The 22,027-nt window shown below is 41.0% G+C and overlaps 1 protein-coding gene across 3 annotated transcripts; it reads right to left on the bottom strand.

Moving 5' to 3' along the window:
* Positions 1-544: 544 nt before the first annotated feature.
* LOC110533646 (ribosomal protein S6 kinase beta-1) lies at positions 545-20,972 on the bottom strand. Of its 3 annotated transcripts, none has more exons than XM_021618061.3 (14): positions 19,895-20,972; positions 16,296-16,339; positions 15,805-15,925; positions 15,610-15,678; positions 11,558-11,705; positions 11,390-11,447; positions 6,974-7,165; positions 6,723-6,813; positions 6,456-6,563; positions 5,466-5,528; positions 5,266-5,343; positions 5,039-5,146; positions 4,632-4,744; positions 545-4,403 (listed from the first exon to the last, which is right to left on the bottom strand). In XM_021618061.3, exons 1-14 carry the CDS (start codon positions 20,033-20,035, stop codon positions 4,148-4,150), a joined length of 1,590 nt encoding a protein of 529 aa, XP_021473736.3. In that variant the 5' UTR covers positions 20,036-20,972; the 3' UTR covers positions 545-4,147. The 3 variants fall into 3 exon arrangements, with proteins under 3 accessions (XP_021473736.3, XP_021473737.3, XP_021473738.2); XM_021618062.3 differs by having other exon boundaries at positions 16,296-16,378; positions 19,895-20,029; XM_021618063.3 differs by lacking the exon at positions 16,296-16,339.
* Between the last annotated feature and the right edge of the window lie 1,055 nt (positions 20,973-22,027).

The following is a 22,027-nucleotide window of genomic DNA, read 5'->3' as shown; positions in this document are numbered from 1 at the left end:
TCTCCTTTACCAAAATAATCCATCCACCTGACAGGTGTGTCATATCAACATGCAGATGAAACAGAATGTTCATGACACAGATGCACCCTGTTCTGGGGACAATAAAATGTGCTGTTTTGTCACACAACACAATGCCACAGATGTCTCAAGTTGAGGGCATGCTGACTGCAGGAATATTTACCAAAGCTGTTGCCAGAGAATTTAGTGTTCATTTCTCTTCCATAAGCGGCCTCCAACGTTGTTTTTTAGAATTTGGCAGTACCTCGAACCGGCCTCACAACCAGACCACATGTAACCACGCCAGCCTAGGACCTCCACATCCGGTTTCTTCACATGTGGGATCATCTGAGACCAGCCACCCATACAGGTGATGAAACTGATGAGTATTTCTGTCTGTAATAAAGCCCTTTCTGATTGGCAGGTTCTATGCCCTCCCAGGCTCACACATGGCTGCGCCCCTGCCCAATCATAAACCCATAGATTAGGGCCTAATTAATTGATTTCAGTTGACCGATTTCCTTATATGAACAGTAACTCAGTAACATTTTTGATATTTTTGCATTTGGCATTTATTCAACAGTTGTGTGAGTTCACATCTATTCAGGTAGTGACAGTCATTTTAGTTTGGTTCTTAACCATGTTTCCTGTGCTTAGTTCTGAGGCACTGCAGCCAATAACTAGTCTTGGGTCAAGGCAACCTAGGGACAGGATTCAATCTGTACCACAGAAGATCCATGTTGAAGCATGGTTGACATCTGAAGGTAATTTCCTATTCAGCCGACATCTGCAGTGCAATGTAAATGAAGAATTTCAGGCTATTTATTCAGGATTTCCTATGACAATTACAACTTTCACTGAAGAAAAATGTCAGAAGACACAGCTTGATATTTAGCACAACTAGATGGCCACAATCACACTTACCATAAGTCAGTGTTCCTTTTGGCCATTCCTGTGCAACTGCTGTTATGAGTTGAGCAGTAACTTTGGGGTTGCATATTCCATCCAGGTTGCACTATAATCACTTTCAGTCTTCAACTCAGTAATGCTTTTTATTTTGTTCACATCCATCCACTTACCTATCAACATCCAAACCCCCTGAAATGTCTAGGAATAAATATAGGGGTGAAATATTGACTCTGATTAACTGTTTGCAGCAGTCTTCTAATGAGAAGATCAATCATATTCATGTTCCCAAACACTCACTCATTTTGTTTCAGTTGAACACTGAACTATAAAAAAGGTCATCAAGCTCTGAAACCACTTGAGAGAAATCACTCAGATCAGTATCATTCAGATCATTTCAGTATCAACAGGTTAGAGCAGCACAGAAAACCACTTCATCAAAGACCCTATACCACTAGAGACAGAAACATATGGTCTAATCATCTTCCTCAGTAACTAACATTCCATACACATCTGAAAATACATGCAATTTCTTCAAGAAAGGCACATCCCCCAAACCCCCCATTCGTTTTTGCATCAGTGACTATTTTTTCATCACACACACCTAAACAGCCCATGTATCAAAACGCTGCAGGCAACGTATTAAATATCACTTTTTCAGAATTAAAGAAGCCGGCACAAGATGATCAAAAAGTTACTTTCTGTACTTCAATAGGATTCTATTTTGCACCTTACATATTAAGACATTCTTTATTCCAAACTAAAGAACTGCTGCATTGAGGTTTCTCAAAACAGATTCATTGGAAAAAAACATACTTAAGACATTTTTTAAACATAATGCAAAATACATAAATACATTGGTTGCATAGTGTGACTGATGCAGTGGAAACAATATATAAATGGCACTTGTAAAAAATAAAACAGAAGTTGGATTATAAATATATTCAAAAAAGGTAAGCCATGGTCACTGTGGGGGTGAAAGTTGCTCTGAAGCACACCAAACATCCTCCAATGGAACCTGAAGCCAAAGCAATTTGTCCATTCCTTCACTGACAAGCAGACAAGGGGGTGAAAATGTATACTTGAATAAACCTGTCTTGGAATAGGAAATCCTTTGTCAGGATACACATTCAATTGTATTGAAAATGACTTGTGTGTGTCCCTCTACAAACCTATCAGTCATGACGTAGGCCTAACAGATTCCAGAGAACAACCCAAATAAAACTGCCTGGTTCAAAAATATACAGAATAGTACAATTGTTTGCTTAAAGAATGAGGCATATTTTCAAGTTTATCAAATCACAGACACTTAAACATGATTGTTATCTTGGTCATGTGAATCTGATAGCTCCACGGTGGGGGGGGGGGGGGGGGGAACTACAGTATCTAAACTCACTGGAGCAAATATTGTTACATCTCTAGACAGAAAGGAATAATTTCAAGTTTAGGTCTCAGGAAGCATGCTGCCTTCCTCTAGACAGAACCGTATGATTGGATTATTATTAATGTGACAAATGTTCCTGTTTGGGGAAGAGGAGGATCAAATGGCTTTTCTCCAGAGGCTAAGACAGTTAAAGACCACATATATGCATACATAAGCTTCAAGTCACACCATATTTCAAACAATCCCTAGATAAAATGGAATCAGAGGTACTAGCCCTACTGATATCACCAAGGCTGCATAAAGACTGAGGGAAGCATCCATGAAGCACCTAGCCAGGTACACTATTAGAAAAATGCAACCTGGCGATTAGCTAAACACTAAAAGGCAGTGGTGACGAGAATTTGGCCTCAATGCTTTGCTTCTTTCAATTAAAAAAAGACAAGCTCTCGGTTGGTCTCTGACAATCACAAATTGGTAGACGCCCAAAAAGAATAGGTGCATAATATTATAATAAACCTGCATGCATCATAATCGTGGAGAACTTATGTGGGTCATCTGAGTAAGTGACACTCAAAAAGGCATCGAGTCAGTTTACATTCAACGCAAAAACGTACTACATACATAAATGGTTTTCCATCTACCTAGAGATCCAGTCAGACTGGTAAAGCAGTGTCAGCATTTGGTATTGAAGGATAAGTGGGGCAGGAGGTGATGCATTCAGCTGAAATAGTACACGTCGTGTTTTTAGCTGCCCCTCCATCAATGACACCACAAGTGGGGCGTGTTCAGAAGGACACAACGTTCAGGTATAAATGTGATATGTAGACATGTAGAACAAGGAATCATGTCAGCTCTATTCATGCCATTTCTATTGGCAATGTACAACAACGCTTGGCAACTGAACGTGGCTCAGGGTCATGTTAAGTAGGAATCAGGGAAATCGATGTTCTCATTGGACAAGTTCAGGTTGTACCTTCCTGTTTCACTCAGTGTCAATACGTTTTCTACATACAGAACACGGCGCAGACATGTTCTACAAGATTTATCCTGATGGGATGTTCAAGTGACAAAGCAGAAAAAGGAATTGTTGATTCCATATTTTTTATAAATTGAACAATGTAATACACTATATATAGCAGGATAACTGAGTCTACAGTGAATATTGTGTTCTGTGTACATTGTGTCACTGTGATTGACTCCATCTACTGTATTCAGCTACAATGGATCCTGTAACCCCTCGTCAGCAAATTCTAAAAATGAAGTAGAGGCATTTAAGGGGAAATCATCTCCACCCTCAGGCTTTAAAAGTCTATTACCCAGTTTCATTGATCAATAATGTCTCACTCCTGGTGAGGGAAAGCACTGCTGCATCAGGAGTAACACTCTGTCCCCGCTCACCTAAAGTACAAAGCACCAGCGTGTCATGAGAAGCTAGCCCAGTGGAGCACACCGGAATTTGACAGCAGCATCTAGCAGCACTGCTCTCATCTCTTCCTCCAGATATACTCTACAGGGCTGAAGGAAGTAGTCAAGACCTCTTGCTGTCTGACTAAAGCTCTAATTGGTGGGAGGGAGTTCTCTCCCTAGTTCCTCCTCTCCCTAACAGGAGGCTCCTATAGTTTGTCATATCTGCTAGGGTAGAAAGCCCTGTGTGGCTGCCAAGCTGCCCAACCAGGGAGAGAGGGACAGGCAGGGATGGAAGGAAAGGAGGGAGGGAGGCAGGGATGGAAGGTGCGTCTGAAGGAGCTGGTGAATGGTGCCGACGGTCCGTCAGTCATTTATTTAATTTCTGTAAGTCTCTTAAAATAAAAAAAATAAGTGAATGGAGGATTTAGGAAAGAAGTTCTAGATGGAGCAGTGTCATAGATTCATCTGGAGGTGCTTGGGCCGTTTGGAGATGGGGTAGGGGTAGGCCTGCTTCTTGAAGGGGCCACCTGTGGTGGTGTTGCCAGAGGGCTTTCTGATAGGCAGGGGGGCAGACACCTCAGAGGAAATGGCCATCTGCTCCACACCAACTTCCATGGGCTGGTCTCCAGACCCAAAACCCCCAAGGGACGAGGTTCCAGCCTGGGTGGGGGCCCGGGGCCAGCAGTCCCCCACAGCAAACCTCACTGGGCTGGGGGGCCAAGAGAAGAGGATACAGGGAAGGTTAGAATAGTACACTATAGTACTGACTGGGGGAGGGCAGACAGAATGGTGACATTTTAACAGTGAGGATAAATCCCAGTAGAACCGAGTACCAGAATGACACTGGATTCAAACACTGGTGGTCAGGACAACTTCATGGGAAAATTCCATTTCTACACAAATCTTAGAGGAAAATTAGACAGAAAAAAAAGATTACCTCACTGGTGTTCTTGGGCTTCCCAGAAACCTTCTTGGTGAGCTGACTTTTGGCTCAAAGGGGAATTTCTCCTTGATGTTTTCGAGGACAGAGGGGGCTACATACGTAAAACCCTGTGGGGAGGTTGTCACAGGGAAGATTAGTCATTGTCCTCATGGTCAATCACAACCAAAACATAGGCCGGAGGAGATGTGCAATGAAACACTCATTAAACTATATCGGTTTCATTAAAAAAAAACAGATGCAATGCATTAACCAACTATTTTTTTTCTTCTCTCTCAAAAAGAGAACAAACAAAGAGTGTAGCTTCTGCCTACCCGTTTATGTGCAGCCGTGCACACAGTAAAACACACGCGCACATACACAAGACCAAACGGAATGTGCAGAGTAAGCAGTAGGCAGCCTACCAGGAAGACTTGATTGGCACTTTCACTGAGCGTGGAGTCATCAGGGCTGTCCACGGGAGTCTGGCTAGTGAACTTGGAGTCAAACTGGCTCACGTCATCAGCTGATTGCTGCAACGGAAGGAAAGAAGGAAACCGGTTAAACTCTAGTCTCTGTGGGTCAAGGAGGACTTGGTAGGCACAGGTGCTGTTCACAATGGAAATGCTATGAATAAGGAATAACGGCTCACCAGAAAAGGCTTGAATGGAGGCTCCACTTTGTGAGCGAGAAGATCATCCCAATTAATATGCCTGAAGAACGGGTGGCTCTGGAGAAGCGGACAGAATAACTTTACTTTTCCCAGAGAAAGCCACAACACATGAAGGTTGCTCTTTTTACCACCACCAACGTTCTATTAATCCTACAACAGGTCTGTTTAAACTGTATTACCTGGATTTCTGAGGAGTCTCCTGGGCCTGCCCCCAGCCGTAACGATGCATTGCGTTTCAGCAGCTGGAACAGAGGGAGTGACGGGTAATGCAAGTCTGCTCCTCAGTTTTCATCTGATCTGACTTGTGTTACATTAGACCAGGGTCCTCCAACACGGTTCCTGAATAGCTAGCCTCCTGTAGGTGCGCTCCAAACCCAGTTGTAACTAACCTGATTCAGCATATCAACCAGCTAATTACTAGAATCAGGTGTGCTAGATTGGGGTTGGAGTGAAAACTATAAATTATAGTAGGTTCAATTATTTGAATTCCATTTCGTTACACCCCCCCCTTCTGTGAGCTCAATGCACACATTAAACAGTTTCTCTTGAGATAAATCAGATCCAGTCTTAACTGTGCTATGTAGTAGGGAGTTGTAGTTTCCAACAGGCCAATATTTTACATAGTTTAGTGCATAAAAATGTGGTAATTAACTACAATGACCATAATCCATTGCGCATCTACTTGTCCGGTCTGTGTTTCTTTTATGCCTGCTACGAAAGAGACCTTCATAAAAAAAGGTTGCCTTATTTACTTTGAAGAACTACAAAATAGTGACTTTGTCAGACAGCAGTTCTATAGAGATGAGATGACTTGGAATGAAATAATAAAGCTATCAAATAAAACGGAAATATTTTATTAAAGTAAGTTAATGTCAATAAATTATGGTTAATAAGTGATGAGCAGTAATGGACAGTCACTACCATCATGGGACTTTAATTGTTTTAATTCTGTGTTACAGCATTCAACCCACATAATACATTTAATGAAACAAATAAAATAAACGTGATTATCTTTGAATAATCGAACCGACCTCAAACAAATCGCTCAGCACTACAGGACGGTAGCTCTTCAGGAACAGGGTTGGACAGCCCAGCATTAAACAATCAGAAGGCAAAGCCTACCTGAAATGCCATCAATACACTATTATTAGAACATCTAACACCCGTACCTTTTTTAGAAGGTCCCTAGCTTCTTGTGTGAGGTAAGGTGGCAGGTTCAGTTTGCACTTTAAGATTTTGTCAATGGTCTTCTTCCTGTTTTCCCCAGTGAATGGTGGCTGTGGAGTAAAATAAAAGGTATATCCAACTACAATACTGACATTTTGTCCAGCTGAGGTTAAAAATAAATATTTATCAATTAAATGTTGATGTCTTGTACAGAGTACATACGTTTTGAAGAAAATCAATGTTTCTCTTGAAAGAAGACTTGTACTCACTGCTCCTGTCAACATGTCGTACATGAGAGCTCCCAGGCTCCACCAGTCTACAGCCCGGTTGTGTCCACTCCTCATCAGGATCTCTGGGGCCCTGGAGTGACAGATGGGAGGGGAGTGGGTGAGGAGGACAGTCAGGTAAGCCTATGTGCAACCAAAAGAGTACGTATTGCTCTGAGGAGCTGGGACGTTTACAACAGACTAGGACGCTGACATTAACTTTTCGTTGTTTAATGATTAGGACCATAACTTGCATGTATTCTATGGTGCCACAGAAGGTGTGAGTAACAGTGCCGTCATGGATTGATTCTTTACACAGGCCAAAGTCTGTGAGCTTGACGTGACCGTTGTTGCTGAGCATGATGTTCTCTGGCTTCAGGTCTCTGTAGATGATGCCTTTCAGATGCAGGTGTCCCAAAGCCATGGAAATCTCTGCCAGATAGAAGCTGCAGAAAAAAAAACATAACTTTTACATCACGTACAGTTGAAGTCGGAAGTTTACATTAGAGGTCGACCGATTAAATCGGAATGGCCGATTAATTAGGGACGATTTCAAGTTATAACAATCGGAAATTGGTATTTTGGGACACCGATTTGGCCCAATTTTTTTTTTTACACCTTTATTTAACTAGGCAAGTTAGTTAAGAACACATTCTTATTTTCAATGACGGCCTAGGAACGATGCGTTAACTGCCTCGTTCAGGGGCAGAACAACAGAATTTTACCTTGTCAGCTTGGGGGATTCAATCTTGCAACCTTACAGTTAACTAGTCCAATGCTCTAACCACCTGATTACATTGCACTCTACGAGGAGACTGTTACGCGAATGCAGCAAGCCAAGGTAAGTTGCTAGCTAACATTAAACGTATCTTATAATAAACATTCAATCATAATCACTAGTCAACACATGGTTGCTGACATTACTAGTTTATCTAGCGTGTCCTGCGTTGCATATAATTGATGCTGTGAGTATCGTTGCTCCAATGTGTACCTAACCATGAAGATCAATGCCTTTCTTAAAATCAATACACAGAAGTATATATTTTTAAACCTGCATATTTAGCTAAAAAAAATCCAGGTTAGCAGGTAATATTAACCAGGTGAAATTGTGTCACTTCTCTTGCGTTCATTGCACGCAGAGTCAGTGTATATGCAATAGTTTGGGCCGCCTAATTTGCCAGAATTTTACGTAATTATGACATAACATTGAAGGTTGTGCAATGTAACAGGAATATTTAGACATAGGGATGCCACCCGTTAGATAAAATACGGAACGGTTCCATATTTCACTGAATGAATAAACTTTTTGTTTTCGAGATGATAGTTTCCGGATTCGACCATATTAATGACCTAATGCTCGTATTTCTGTGTGTTATTATGTTATAATTAAGTCTATGATTTGATAGAGCAGTCTGACTGGGCGATGAAAGGCTGTTTATGACTTCAAGCCTAATAGCGTTTCAAACGTTAAAATCATAATCGGTCGACCTCTAGTTTACATACACCTTAGCCAAATACATTTAAAAACTATGTGTTTCACAATTCCTGACATTTAATCCTAGTAAAAATGCCCTGTTTTAGGTCAGTTAGGATCCCTTTATTTTAAGAATGTGAAATGTTAGAATAACAGCAGAGAGAATGATTTCTTTGAGCTTGTATTTCTTTCATCACATTCCCAGTGGGTCAGAAGTTTACATACACTCAATTAGTATTTGGTAGCATTGCCTTTAAATTGTTTAACTTGGGTCAAACGTTTTGGGTAGCCTTCCACAAGCGTCCCACAATAAGTTGGGTGAATTTTGGCCCATACCTCCTGACAGAGCTGGTGTAACTGAGTCAGGTTCGTAGGCCTCCTTGCTCGCACATACTTTTTCAGTTCTGCCCACAAATATTCTGTGGGATTGAGGTCAGGGCTTTGTGATGGCCACTCCAATACCTTGACTTTATTGTCCTTAAGCCATTTTTGACAACTTTGGAAGTATGCTTGGAGTCATTGTCCATTTGGAAGACCCATTTCCGACCAGGCTTCAACTTCCTGACTGATGTCTTGAGATGTTGCTTCAATATATCCACATCATTTTCCTTCCTCATGGTGCCATGTATTTTGTGAAGCTCACCAGTCCCTCCTGCAGCAAAGCACCCCCACAACATGATGCTGCCACACCCATGCTTCACGGTTGGGATGGTGTTCTTCGGGTTGCCAACACCCCCCTTTTTCCTCCAAACGATGGTCATTATGGCCAAACAGTTCTATTTTTGTTTCATCAGACCAGAGGACATTTCTCCAAAAAAGTACAATCTTTGTCCCCATCTGCAGTTGCAAATCGTAGTCAGGCTTTTTTTATGGCAGTTTTGGAGCAGTGGCTTCTTCCTTGCTGAGCAGCCTGTCAGGTTGTGTCGGTATAGGACTCGTTTTACTGTAGATATAGATATTTTTATTCCTGTTTCCTCCAGCATCTTCACAAGGTCCTTTGCTGTTGTTCTGGGATTGATTTGCACTTTTCGCATCAAAGTACGTTAATCTTTAGAAGATAGAACGTGTCTCCTTCCTGAGCGGTATGACGGCTGCGTGGTCCCATGGTGTTTATACTTGCGTACTGTTGTTTGTACCGATGAACGTGGTACCTTCAGGCATTTCGTAATTGCTCCCAAGGATGAACCAGACCTGTGGAGGTCTACAATTTTTTTTCTGAGGTCTTGGCTGATTTCTTTTGATTTTCCTATGATGTCAAGCAAAGAGACACTGAGTTTGAAGGTGCCTTGAAATACATCCACAGGTACACCTCCAATTGACTCAAATGATGTCAATTAGACTGAGAATCTTCTAAAGCCATGACATTTTCTGGAATTTTCCAAGCTGTTTAAAGGCACAGTCAACTTAGTGTATGTAAACCTCTGACCCACGGGAATTATGATAGTGAGTAACAAGTGAAATAATCTGTCTGTAAACAATTGCTGGAAAAATTACTTGTGTCATGCACAAAGTAGATGTCCTAACCGACTTGCCAAAACTATAGTTTGTTAGAAATTTGTGGAGTGGTAGAAAAACGAGTTAATGACTCCAACCTAAGCGTATGTAAACTTCAGACTTCAACTGTACATTCACAGTGTGCCTCAGCAATTATGGCATCTACAGTGCCTTCAGAAAGTATTCACACCACTTACCTTTTTCCACATTTTGTGGTGTTACAGCCTGAATTTTAAATGGATTGCATTTAGATTGTTTTGTCACTGGCCTACACACAATACCCCATGATGTCAAAGTGGAATAGTGTGTTTGACATTTGACAAATAAAAAATGTAAAACGCTGAAATGTCTCGAGTCAATAAGTATTCAACCACTTCATTATTGCTATCCTACATTTTTTTATAAAAACAGACATGGAATATCCCTTTGAGCTTGGTGTTCTTAATTACACTTTGGATGGTGCATCAATACACCCAGTCACTACAAAGATACAGGAGTCCTTCCTAACTCAGTTGCTGGAGAGGGAGGAAATCAGCAGGGATTTCACCATGAGGCCAATGGTGAATTTAAAACAGTTACAGAGTAGTAATGGCTGTGACAAGGTGAAAATTGAGGATGGATCAACAACATTATAGTTACTCCACAATACTAACATAATTGACAGAGTGAAAAGATGGAAGCCTGCACAGAATAAAAATATCCAAAACATGCATCCTGTTTGTAATAAGGCACTGAATACTGCAGAAAATGTGGCAAAGCAATTAACGTTTTGTCCTGAATACAAAGTATTATGTTTGGGGAAAATCCAATACAAAACATTACTGAATAACACTCCCCATATTTTCAAGCAGAGTGGTAGTTGCATCATATTATGAGTATCGTTAAGGACTGGGGAGTTTAAAGATAAAATAGAAACGGAATGGAGCTAAGCACAGGCAAAAATCCTAGAGGAAAACTTGGTTCAGTTTGTTTTCTACCAGACACTGGGAGATGAATTCACCTTTCAGCAGGACAATAACCTAAAACACAAGGCCAAATCTACACTGGAGCTGCATAACAAGAAGACAGTGAATGTTCCTGAGTGGCCAAGTTACAGTTGACTAAATCTACTTGAACAAATAAATAAACAATAGGCAAATGTTGGACAATACAGGTGTGGTAAGCTATTAAAGACCTTTCCAGAAAGATTCAGATCTGTAATCGCTGCCAAAGGTGCTATTGACCCAGGGGTGTGAATACTTATGTAAATAAGATAATTATGCATTTAATTTTCAATAAATGTGTTAATTGAGTGAGAAAATATATACATTTAATAAATTTTGAATTCAGGCTGAAACAACAAAACATGGAATAAGTCCAACAAGCTCTGTCAGGATTAGACATTCATCCATGTTTCTCAAACATAAAATTTCAAAGTTGTTCCAAACGTAAAATTGTGTTTAAGGTTAAGTTCAGGCATTAACTCCGAATTTTTAAAGGTAAGAGTTACGAATTGGGATAGGTTTAAAACAAAAACAACTTTCTATCGCTAGATTCGAACATTAAACATGTCTGCTTCTAGAAATGGTTCAACATTATGCTACGTAATCACTACCTTCATCTGCCATCTGTTGACACATGGGAGTGAGGACTGCAGGGTCCAGAAACTCATATCTATTCTACACACTACAGATACACATCTCCAGCATGACTGATCACTTACCACGCTGTGTCCTCCATAAAGATCCCCTCCCTTTCCAATTGCATAAACAGCTCCCCACCTACAAATAACAAATACAGCATTTAATTATTTGCCATTGTGTGCGCGAATAATGAGTGTACACTACGCTGTGTTGTGTGTATGCGCACACACCATGCCTCAGCCACTCACCAGAAAGGTACTCCAGGATGAGGTACAGCTTGCCCCCTGTCTGGAAGGCATAGATGAGGTCCACTATGAATGGGTGCTTCACCTCCTCCAGGATATTCCTCTCTGCCTTGGTGTGAGCAGTGTCCTTAGCGTTACGCACTATCATGGCCTGGAGGGATCAAACAAGGCTTGGATTGTCAAGCATTGTCAGTATTATAACAATGGTAGCACTTTACATTCACAGCAGAGAACAAAGTGGTAATAACCTGGTAATAGTATGGTAAGTTAGTCAGCCCAAATGAAACATTTCTTACAGATAGAAACTGAGGTATGATATGCATTTGATGGTAGGTAACTGACTACTGGATCCAGACGCTCTGAAGACATAACAGCATGAAGGAAATTCTCATTTGGTATCTGGTTTAGATGATTATTTCCCTGCTCTCCCTTTTTCCCCAGCCCAGCCTTAGTAAAGGGAGGGAACCTCTCTGCTCTGAGCCATGTCATTAATGTAGGTATCTTCGCCCTCAGGTTCAGATCATGTGCAAATCTTGTTGGCTCAAAGGAATCCAAAACATTCAAACCACTCTGGACAAAAATATAAACAACATATGAAGTGATGGTCCCATGTTTCATGAGCTGAAATAAAAAATCCCAGAAATTTTCCAGGCGCACAAAAACCTTTGGCTCAAATTTTGTGCACAAATGTTTTACATCCCTGTTTGTGAGCATTTCTACTTTACCAAGATAATCCATCCACCTGACAGGTGTGGCATATCAAGAAGCTGCCTAAACAGCATGATCATTACACAGGTGCATCTTGTACTGGGGACAATAAAAGGCCACTAAAACGTGCAGTTTTGTCACAACAATGCCACAGATGTCTCAAGTTGATGCAGCGTGCAATTGGCATGATGACTGCAGGCATGTCCACCAAAGTGGTTGCCAGAGAATTAAATGATAATTTCTCTACAATAAGCTGCCTTCAATGTCATTTTAGAGAACTTGGCAGTACATCCATCCGGCTTCACAACCACATGTAACCACACCATCCCTGGACCTCCACACCTGGCAGGATAGTCTGAGGAGGTGTGGGGGGGTGCTGAGGAGTATTTGTCTGTAATAAAGACCTTTCTTATTGGCTGGGCCTGCCTCCCAAGTGGGTGGGCCTATGCCCTCCCAGGCCCACCCTGCCCAGTCCTAAAAAACCCATAGATAAGGGCCTAATGAATTTATTTAAATTGACCGATTTCCTTATATGAACTGTAACTCAGTAAAATCTTTGAAATTGCTCCATGTTGCATTTATATCAGTATACTGTATTTCAGCCGTTGGGTCCAATAGTAGATCCGTTTCAGTTGGATTAAGCCGGAGCCCTGTGGCAGAACTAGAAGCCAGAGCACAAGAGCAGAGCATGGTCAGTCATTTGTGTGAGGTTCTGTGCTACATAGCCACTTACATGCACAGTGCTGGGTTCTGACACGGCAGATTAAGTCAACCATGCTAAACACCAATGCTGGAAAATGTCTGCTGCACACATAGGAGTTTCCATAACCTCATCCCAGGCTCAATTGCTACCGCATATACAGTGGGGCAAAAAAGTATTTAGTCAGCCACCAATTGTGCAAGTTCTCCCACTTAAAAAGATGAGAGGCCTGTAATTTTCCTCATAGGTACACTTCAACTATGACAGAAAAATGAGAGAGAAAAAAAATCCAGAATTAATTTATTTGCAAATTATGGTGGAAAATAAGTTTTTGGTCACCTACAAACAAGCAAGATTTCTGGCTCTCACAGACCTGTAACTTCTTCAAGAGGCTCCTCTGTCCTCCACTCGTTACCTCTATTAATGGCACCTGTTTGAACTTGTTATCAGTATAAAAGACACCTGTCCACAACCTCAAACAGTCATACTCCAAACTCCACTATGGCCAAGACCAAAGAGCTGTCAAAGGACACCAGAAACAAAATTGTAGACCTGCACCAGGCTGGGAAGACTGAATCTGCAATAGGTAAGCAGCTTGGTTTGAAGAAATCAACTGTGGGAGCAATTATTAGGAAATGGAAGACATACAAGACCACTGATAATCTCCCTTGATCTAGGGCTCCACGCAAGATCTCACCCCGTGGGGTCAAAATGATCACAACGGGGGGGCCTTAGTGAATGACCTGCAGAGAGCTGGGACCAAAGTAACAAAGCCTACCATCAGTAACACACTACGCCGCCAGGGACACAAATCCTGCAGTGCCAGACGTGTCCCCCTGCTTAAGCCAGTACATGTCCAGGCCCGTCTGAAGTTTGCTCCAGAAGAAGATTGGGAGATTTCATCTGACCATATGACAACCAAAATATAACTTTTTGGTAAAAACTCAACTCGTCGTATTTGGAGGACAAAGAATGCTGAGTTGCATCCAAAGAACACCATACCTACTGTGAAGCATGGGGGTGGAAACATCATGCTTTGGGGCTGTTTTTCTGTAAAGGGACCAGGACGACTGATCCGTGTAAAGGAAAGAATGAATGGGGCCATGTATCGTGAGATTTTGAGTGAAAACCTCCTTCCATCAGCAAGGGCATTGAAGATGAAACGTGGCTGGGTCTTTCAGCATGACAATGATTCCAAACACACCGCCCGGGCAACGAAGTATTCAGACCCCCTTCCTTTTTCCACAATTTGTTACGTTACAGCCTTACTCATTCACTCATTTTTTTGAAACGTTTGCAAATGTATATAAAAAAAATGTGAAAATCTATTATTTACATAACTATTCAGACCCTTTGCTATGAGACTCAAAATTGAACTCCGGTGCATCCTGTTTCCATTGATCATCTTGGAGTGGCCTAGCCAGTCTCCAGATCTCAACCCCATAGAAAATCTTTGGAGGGAGTTGAAAGTCCGTGTTGAAAACCTTGTGAAGACTTACAGAAAACATTTGACCTCTGTCAATTGCCAACAAAGGGTATATAACAAAGTATTGAGATAAACTTTTGTTATGACCAAATACTTATTTTCCACCATAATTTGCAAATAAATTCATTAAAAATCCTACAATGTGATTTTCTGGATTTTTTTCTTCTCATTTTGTCTGTCATAGTTGAAGTGTACCTATGATGAAAATTACAGGCCTCTCATCTTTTTAAGTGGGGGAACTTTGACAATTGGTGTCTGACTAAATACTTTTTTGCCCCACTGTAGAAACTGGAAACACTGCAGCAAAGTGGGACTTGAAGAGAGCGTTGTTTGAAATCAAGGCAGGAAAGCCTGCTACAGCTGTAGGCCTATTAGATGGGACTTTGAAAATATATATGTGAATTTTTCAATATATATATATATATATATATATATAAAAATAATAAAATAATCCAAATCGGCAATCAAAATAAATGTTCCATCACAGCGACCATATCATTCAAAATCCAATTGATTCGGAGTTAGCGTATATAAAGTCAGTGAAAACTATTTCTAAGACGCATACTTTACGATTTCTCGCACTCACTTCCTTGTTTAGCCTAAATCACTTGTGCTGCTTGCACTATGAAATCCAAAGGGGTGGTTCTGAAGGTTATGCTAGATGGTGATGGACAAAGATCCGCCAATTAGCGAGAGGGTTTCCAAGACGTGAGGGAAAGAGGCGGGACCCTTGGGTTTCATTTGGCAGTGATGTTGGCTGCTGGTTGCCTGTTTAAACACCTTCATCCTCAGTAACAGAGGTAGAATAGGAATCTGAGCTCTTAGCTCCTGCATGGTAGCAACAGTAAATAAAGACAAACTATAAACAGAACCCCTATTACCAAAAACGAACAGCCCTGAGGTTTCATGGTAAGTTGTTCGGTCAAAAAAATTTAAGTTGTGTGTTCGGCAGCTTCACTTCTGACTGCGTGTCTGAATGACTGCAGCGGTGCGTTCTTTATACTACTGTAACAAGAAGGTCAGTGTTCAATCTGTGCTCATTGTCATGTCAATGGGAATACTTAGAGAATAACTCTAGAATAAATATCACAGAAGTTAAGTGTGCAGTTCCTTAGGGGCAGACGAGACAAGTATCTCAGCCTGATAACCCAAACAGCCCACCTTCTTCAAGACCTTCATAGCGAAGATCTTTCCCGAAGTGGCACCCGACATCTTACGAACTTGAAAAACCTGAATGTGATTGGGGGAAAAGAAGAAAAAGAAAAAAAAAAAATTTCACTGAATTGATGCCATCTGATTTAAGGGGAAGACATGAGAATACTTGATCCAGGAATAGGGCGATTAGGGATAGCTCACCTTTCCATAGCCTCCTTTTCCTAAAACTCGGAGCAACTCAAAGCATTCCGGACGAATCTGCTCCGTTCCTTTGTTGACGGTGTCTTCAGAGATTTCAAACTTTTCACAGTCATCCATGTTACTTGAAAAATTTAAAAAAAGACAACCGTTGAAACAAATCATACATGTCAAATACACATCATCATTGCAGTGAGTCAATGTTGAATGGACCTGAATGACATGTCCTGCACAAGGAGTTCTATCATCTCTGGACTAACATCACAATTGTCCTGTATCTGTTCATCAAAGCATACATCATAAAAGTGATCAAAGGTGTTCCTGTAATTGACAAAGATCAGACTACACTGATGCCTGTAGGACAAATATATTGACAACTAAGACAAAACAGCATAACACAACAAAGAAGAATTGTGTTGTCAAACATGTTGTGGTAAGTGTGCCACATAAGCTTGAGTGCCGAAATACAGTCTGAAACTCTTGTAAATACTCACAATTCAAACCCGCTGCATTGTCGCCCATATTCGCTCATTTGGATCTAGCAACAATAAAAAAGAAGAAGGCCAGGCCCCAAAGGCTGAAATTATATTTTTTTGCATCTACAGTGCATTCAGAAAGTATTCAGACCCCCTTCCTGTTTCCACAATTTGTTACGTTACAGCCTTACTCATTCACATACACATATTTTTTAAATGTCCTCAATCTACACACAACATCCCATTACAACAAAGCAAAAAATGTTTTTTTGAAACGTTTGCAAATGTATATAAAACATTTTTTTTAATCTATTATTTACATAACTATTCAGACCCTTTGCTATGAGACTCAAAATTGAACTCCGGTGCATCCTGTTTCCATTGATCCTCCTTGAGATGTTTCTACAACTTGATTGGAGTCCACATGTGGTTATTTAATTGATTTGACATGATTAGGAAAGGAACACACCTGTCTATATAAAAAGGTCCCACAGCTGACAGCGCATGTCGGAGCAAAAACCAAGACAGGAGGTAAAAGGAATTGTCCGTAGACAAGACACGATTGTGTTGAGTCACAGATCTGGTGAATGATAAAGTTTCTGCAGCATTGAAGGTCCCCATGAACACATTGGTCTCCATCATTCTTAAATGGAAGAAGTTTGGAATCATCAAGACTCTTCCTGTAGTATATTGTTATTTACTGCTGCTCTTATATTATGTTATTCTTATCTCCTTTTTTTTTTTTTAAAGGAATTTTCTTAACTGCGTTGTTGATTAGGGGCTTGTAAGTAAGCATTTCACTGTAAGGTGAAGAAACCCACTGTATTTGGCGCACGTGACAAATAAAATGCGATTTTGATTAGAGCTGGCCGCCCGGCCAAACTGAGCAATCAATGGAGAAGGGCCTTGGTCAGGGGGGTGACCAAGAAAACTATGGTCACTGACAGAGGTCCAGAGTTCCTCTGTGAAGAAAGGAGAACCTTCCAGAAGGACAACCATCTCTGCAGCACTCCACCAAGCAGGCCTTTATGGTAGAGTGGCCAGACAATAGCCACTCTTTAGTAAAAGGCACATGAGAGTCCGCTTAGAGCTTGCCAAAAGGCACCTAAAGGACTCTGACCACAAGAACAAGATTCTCTGGTCTGATGAAACCACAATTGAAATCTCTGGCCTGAATGTCAAGTGTCATGTCTGGAGGAAACCTGGCACCATCCCTATGGTGAAGCATGGTGGTGGCTTCATCATGCTGTGGGGATGTTTTACAGCGGCAGGGACTGGGAGTCTAGTCAGGATCGAGGGAAAGATGAACGGAAGAAGTACAGAGAGATCCTTGATGAACTCCTGAGTGCTCTGGAGCAGGATCTCAGACTGGAGAAAAGGTTCACTTCCCAACAAGACAATGCAGGGGTGGATTTGGGACACGTCTCTGAACATTTTAGAAACCTGTTTTACTTTGTCATTATGGAGTTGTGTGTAGATTGAGGAAGAGAGATATATATATAGATATATATTAAAATGTAATGTATATTTTCTTTAGTTTATCCTACTATCGTCAACATTTGTATGAATTTTAACCACTTTAAAAATGGACATACATCAATCATTTTAAAGCTCACTACATTGAATTACACAATTTCCAAGCCCATTTCATAGAGATGACATTTAGCGTGTGTTCGTAAATTCAATCTGGAGTGCCGAAGTGCGCGGTTTGTAAATTCAGAGCGTTGTCAGATTGTCAGTTCATAAATTCAGATCGTTTCGCTCTCGGAGCGTTCAGAGCGCACACTAGACGCTCTGGCTGAGAAGTAGGGTTGATCTGAGCATTCTGACCACACAACAGCAGTCAAGCACCCAAGTTAACTGGCTAGCGTTGGCTAGCTAGCTACTTCGACACAAATGAGAGAACACCTCACTGACCATTTTACTCACCTGAGCACAGCTGAGGCTGTTTAGGCTGTTTATGTTATCCAGAGCATTTGTGACTAACTCTGCAGCTGGCATGAATTTAATTACGCTTTTTTTGCAGACATTTACTGACTGACACCAGCCATATTCAACAGGTGTTGAGTGTTCGTAAATTCCTAGTTATTCTGCGCTCTGGCACACTCACACAAGAGTAGATAGCCTGACTAAATTTACAAACGCACCCTACGTAATTGACTATGAAGAGATGGTGATTGGGTCTAAATAGGCTTTTGGTAGTTTTAACTCAGTGTACTTGTCTTTAACTGTAACTTCCTGAAAGTCAGACTTCTCACACGCCCCCAAAAAATTATCTGCTTCAGAAGCATTTGCATTCACCAAATGTTGTGTGGTTATCCTTAGATATATTCTCCCAACTTGCCCAGAGGGAATTGTTGACTATGCTTTTTATTCTAGATCACATATTTAAAAAATATTATATTCTCCATAAATGCATTTTATATCTTTAGCATTTTGTAGATAGAAAGATGAAGAGTATTTATACACACTGCTCTGGACAAGTCCAGGCCTGGAGTGTCTTAAAATAAAACCAAAAGATTTAGACTGACTTCATCCAGTGTCCAGAATTTCTCTTTTCAAATATGTTCATATTTAATAAGATTGCATCATTTGCATATTTTAATTAAATATTTCAGGCAGAATTGTAAACAAAAAAAATATTTTCTTTGCATCTAGATTCAACTGGTACTCAGTTGATAGTGATATGATAAAGGAAATACATTTTACAGCACCTAATGGTACTGTAACAGGTGTATTATTTAAGTTGCTTAGCAATGGAGAAGGATCAGTCCTGTTAAGGCCAGGCACCACACCCTAGCACAGATTCCCCCCCCTCTTAATCATATCACAATCAATTACCAGGTTAATGTACACAAATAAAATACTTTTGTATCTCAGAAATTAAACTACTATTTGCTACTGTTTATTCATAAGGGACTGACTGCATCTCAGTCTAGTGGCAGACTGCTGAAGAAAAACAAGCTAATGACGCTAAAATAAATCGTTTGAAAGAGTACAACCACTTGTTTCACTTGATGCAGAAATCTGATTATTATGCGCATGACAGAGGTCAGGTGGTTTCACGTGTTTAAAAAAAAAAATCCAGACAATTATTAGCTGATGCACTTCAAAAAATATTCTGGTTGTTAAACGAATCCATCAATGCGTGCCTCATTTTTATTTAACTTGCCAAGTCAGTTAAGAACATTCGTATTTACAATGACGGCCTACCAAAAGGTCTCACGCGGGGACGGGAATTAAAAATAAAAATATAGGACAAAACACATAACCCTATATTGAGATCTGAGACAATAACATAGCAGCAACATGACAACACAGCATATTAGCAACACAACATGGTACAAACATTGGGCAAAGACAACAGCACAACGGGAAAGAAGGTAACTATTAGAGACAATGCATCAGGCGAAACATGGATAGTTTCTTGAGAAGACATAGCAGGTCTATCTGTTTTAGTTGGTTAGCTAACCATCTAGCCACCAACGTCAAGACCGCCTTGGGTTCCGCTAGCTAATGGCTAGCTAGCGCGAGTTAGTTTGCACCTCCCTACTTCACTAGCTCTAACTACCATAACGATAGAACCTAGCTAGCTTATGTTTTGCTTGGTAACTCACTCCATCCTCGAGTTCGTCCTCAGACACATGTTCGTCCTGCTGATCCAAATCAATGTCGAATACTCCTGCCATGGCCTTTGCTTGTTCCCTCTCACTCAGTGCGAATGAAAGGCTCTTCTTCACTGCCTCATGAAACAACATACATCGCCGCCATACCGGCTACAGTAGAAACCATGCTGCCGACCAAAATCAAAACCAAGTTCAAGTGTTGAGCATGCGCACTTCTTCTGTGGGTTTTATGGCGGACTACACCCCAAAAGGTGTATTGCCGCCACCAACTGGACGGTTTGAAACCAAATAAAATTAAATAAATGAATCCATACGTAATAGTGAAACTAACTTAATCCACCCTAATAAAATTCTACATTGCCAAAACTTCATTTTTCCCCCAGTTATCTTTATCTTCCTGAGGGCTTGTGCCAATATTCCATATAACTCCTTCGCTGATAAATCTTTCAGCCCCGCTCTACCGCAATCACTATTATTTCTATCTTCCTGGACCTTCTCTCCACCTTGGCAGTGCCATTAATTACCATAGCTATAAATGCCAAAGTCCACCTTCTTAACCTTTAACATATCAGGATCCTGCTGATGAAAGGCAACCCTTGCAGCCTAGGCCTATCCACTACCATTCAAAACCTTTTCACAGCTGCTGCATATGAAATGCTCTGTACAACCCTGACTTTGGCCACCTCATTCTCTTTCACCCTGTAGTTGATATACCCTAACTGCACTTGAGTAGGGAGAGACTCCATATCAAAAGATATAAGAACAGATAACGTTACTCTTCACTGTTTCACCATTCACCACACGATTCATCCGACGTGCTTCTATCAAGCAATAAATAACTCCTCAAAATCGACTTCCCACGAGACGCCAGATATAACCACTTGAGGGATGCCCTGTTGCGAAGAGACACACACGAGACTTCAAACTTATTAAATCGGTTAGGACACAACGCACGTCCCTTCTGATCCGAAGAATCACAACAACAAAATCGAAACAAGACTGCCTCCTCACTTTACCCAGCACTCTCTCCAACAGTTTGGATAACTCAACTGGTTTCTTCAAGATTGGTACTAATGCTCAACTGCTCCTCATTTAACAAACCGTACTCCTACTAGATACGAATGGTCATTCTCATCACTGTACACTAGTTTACTCTGTTTTTCATTCTTTTGGACAATTCTCAAATTCTCCTTGATTCTACCGCCATTGTTTTCAGATTCCACTTCTTCATCCGCTTCCGCATCTTTCGTTCGTCTGGTCGGGGACTTTTCCCTCCCTACTGGTGCAATAATACACTTGCGCAGTAATGTGCCCTACGACGGTGAGCGAGCATGCGCACTGCTGAAATGACACAGTATTATCACAAATACCTGTGGGACAGATATATTTGATGTTTAAATGTGAATGCCCCCCTCCGGCTTCTTCTGCAGACTTTGGCTAATTTGTTCCCCATTGGAAACGACAGGCTGTGGTCTGTCTTTGTTTATTTATAAAACATATTTGGTATTATCACATAACAAGGAGTAAGATATTTCACTTTATGTATAAATACGAAGCAATTTCCACTCCCCACCAAATATTGTGAGGAGAGGATGCCCAGTGGCCGGAAGCGGGAGAGTATGGCGCGAGATGGAACTGGGCCGAAATTCTGCTGATTTTCAAATCTAAGAAAAGCCCGATCTCAATCATGTTTCCTGTTCCCAAAACTAAACATCTGTTACGAACAGAGTGCACCAAGTTTTCTAGACTTGACCATTTGCCAAAGTTCCTAAAAATTTCGTTGTTTACAAGTGCGAATTTTGTTATTGCACACCTGCACTTCACAGAGAAGGCATTCCTTAACTTTAATTAAGTGATAATGCTGGAAAAAACGGTGTTTTGTTAGGACCGAGAAGAAGTGAAGGGCCGGCAAACTGCCAATATATCCTCCATACACCAGCTTCGAGGGCATTATCACTTTTATACAACGGGTTACAAACATATTCAGATAATGATTGACATATGCTGATTAAAAACGTTACTTTGATTCATTTATTTATACTACTGTAATGAAACAGGCAGGGAGCAGGCCTCGAACCCTCGATCTTCTAGCCCGAAGTCCAGCGCGCTAGCGACTGTGCCCAG

The sequence above is a fragment of the Oncorhynchus mykiss genome, chromosome 10, assembly GCF_057628025.1.
Source record: "Oncorhynchus mykiss isolate SJ-2025 chromosome 10, ASM5762802v1, whole genome shotgun sequence".
Taxonomy (NCBI): domain Eukaryota; kingdom Metazoa; phylum Chordata; class Actinopteri; order Salmoniformes; family Salmonidae; genus Oncorhynchus; species Oncorhynchus mykiss.
Note: the sequence above shows the minus strand (reverse complement) of the source record. Positions and strands in the feature narration are given on the sequence as shown.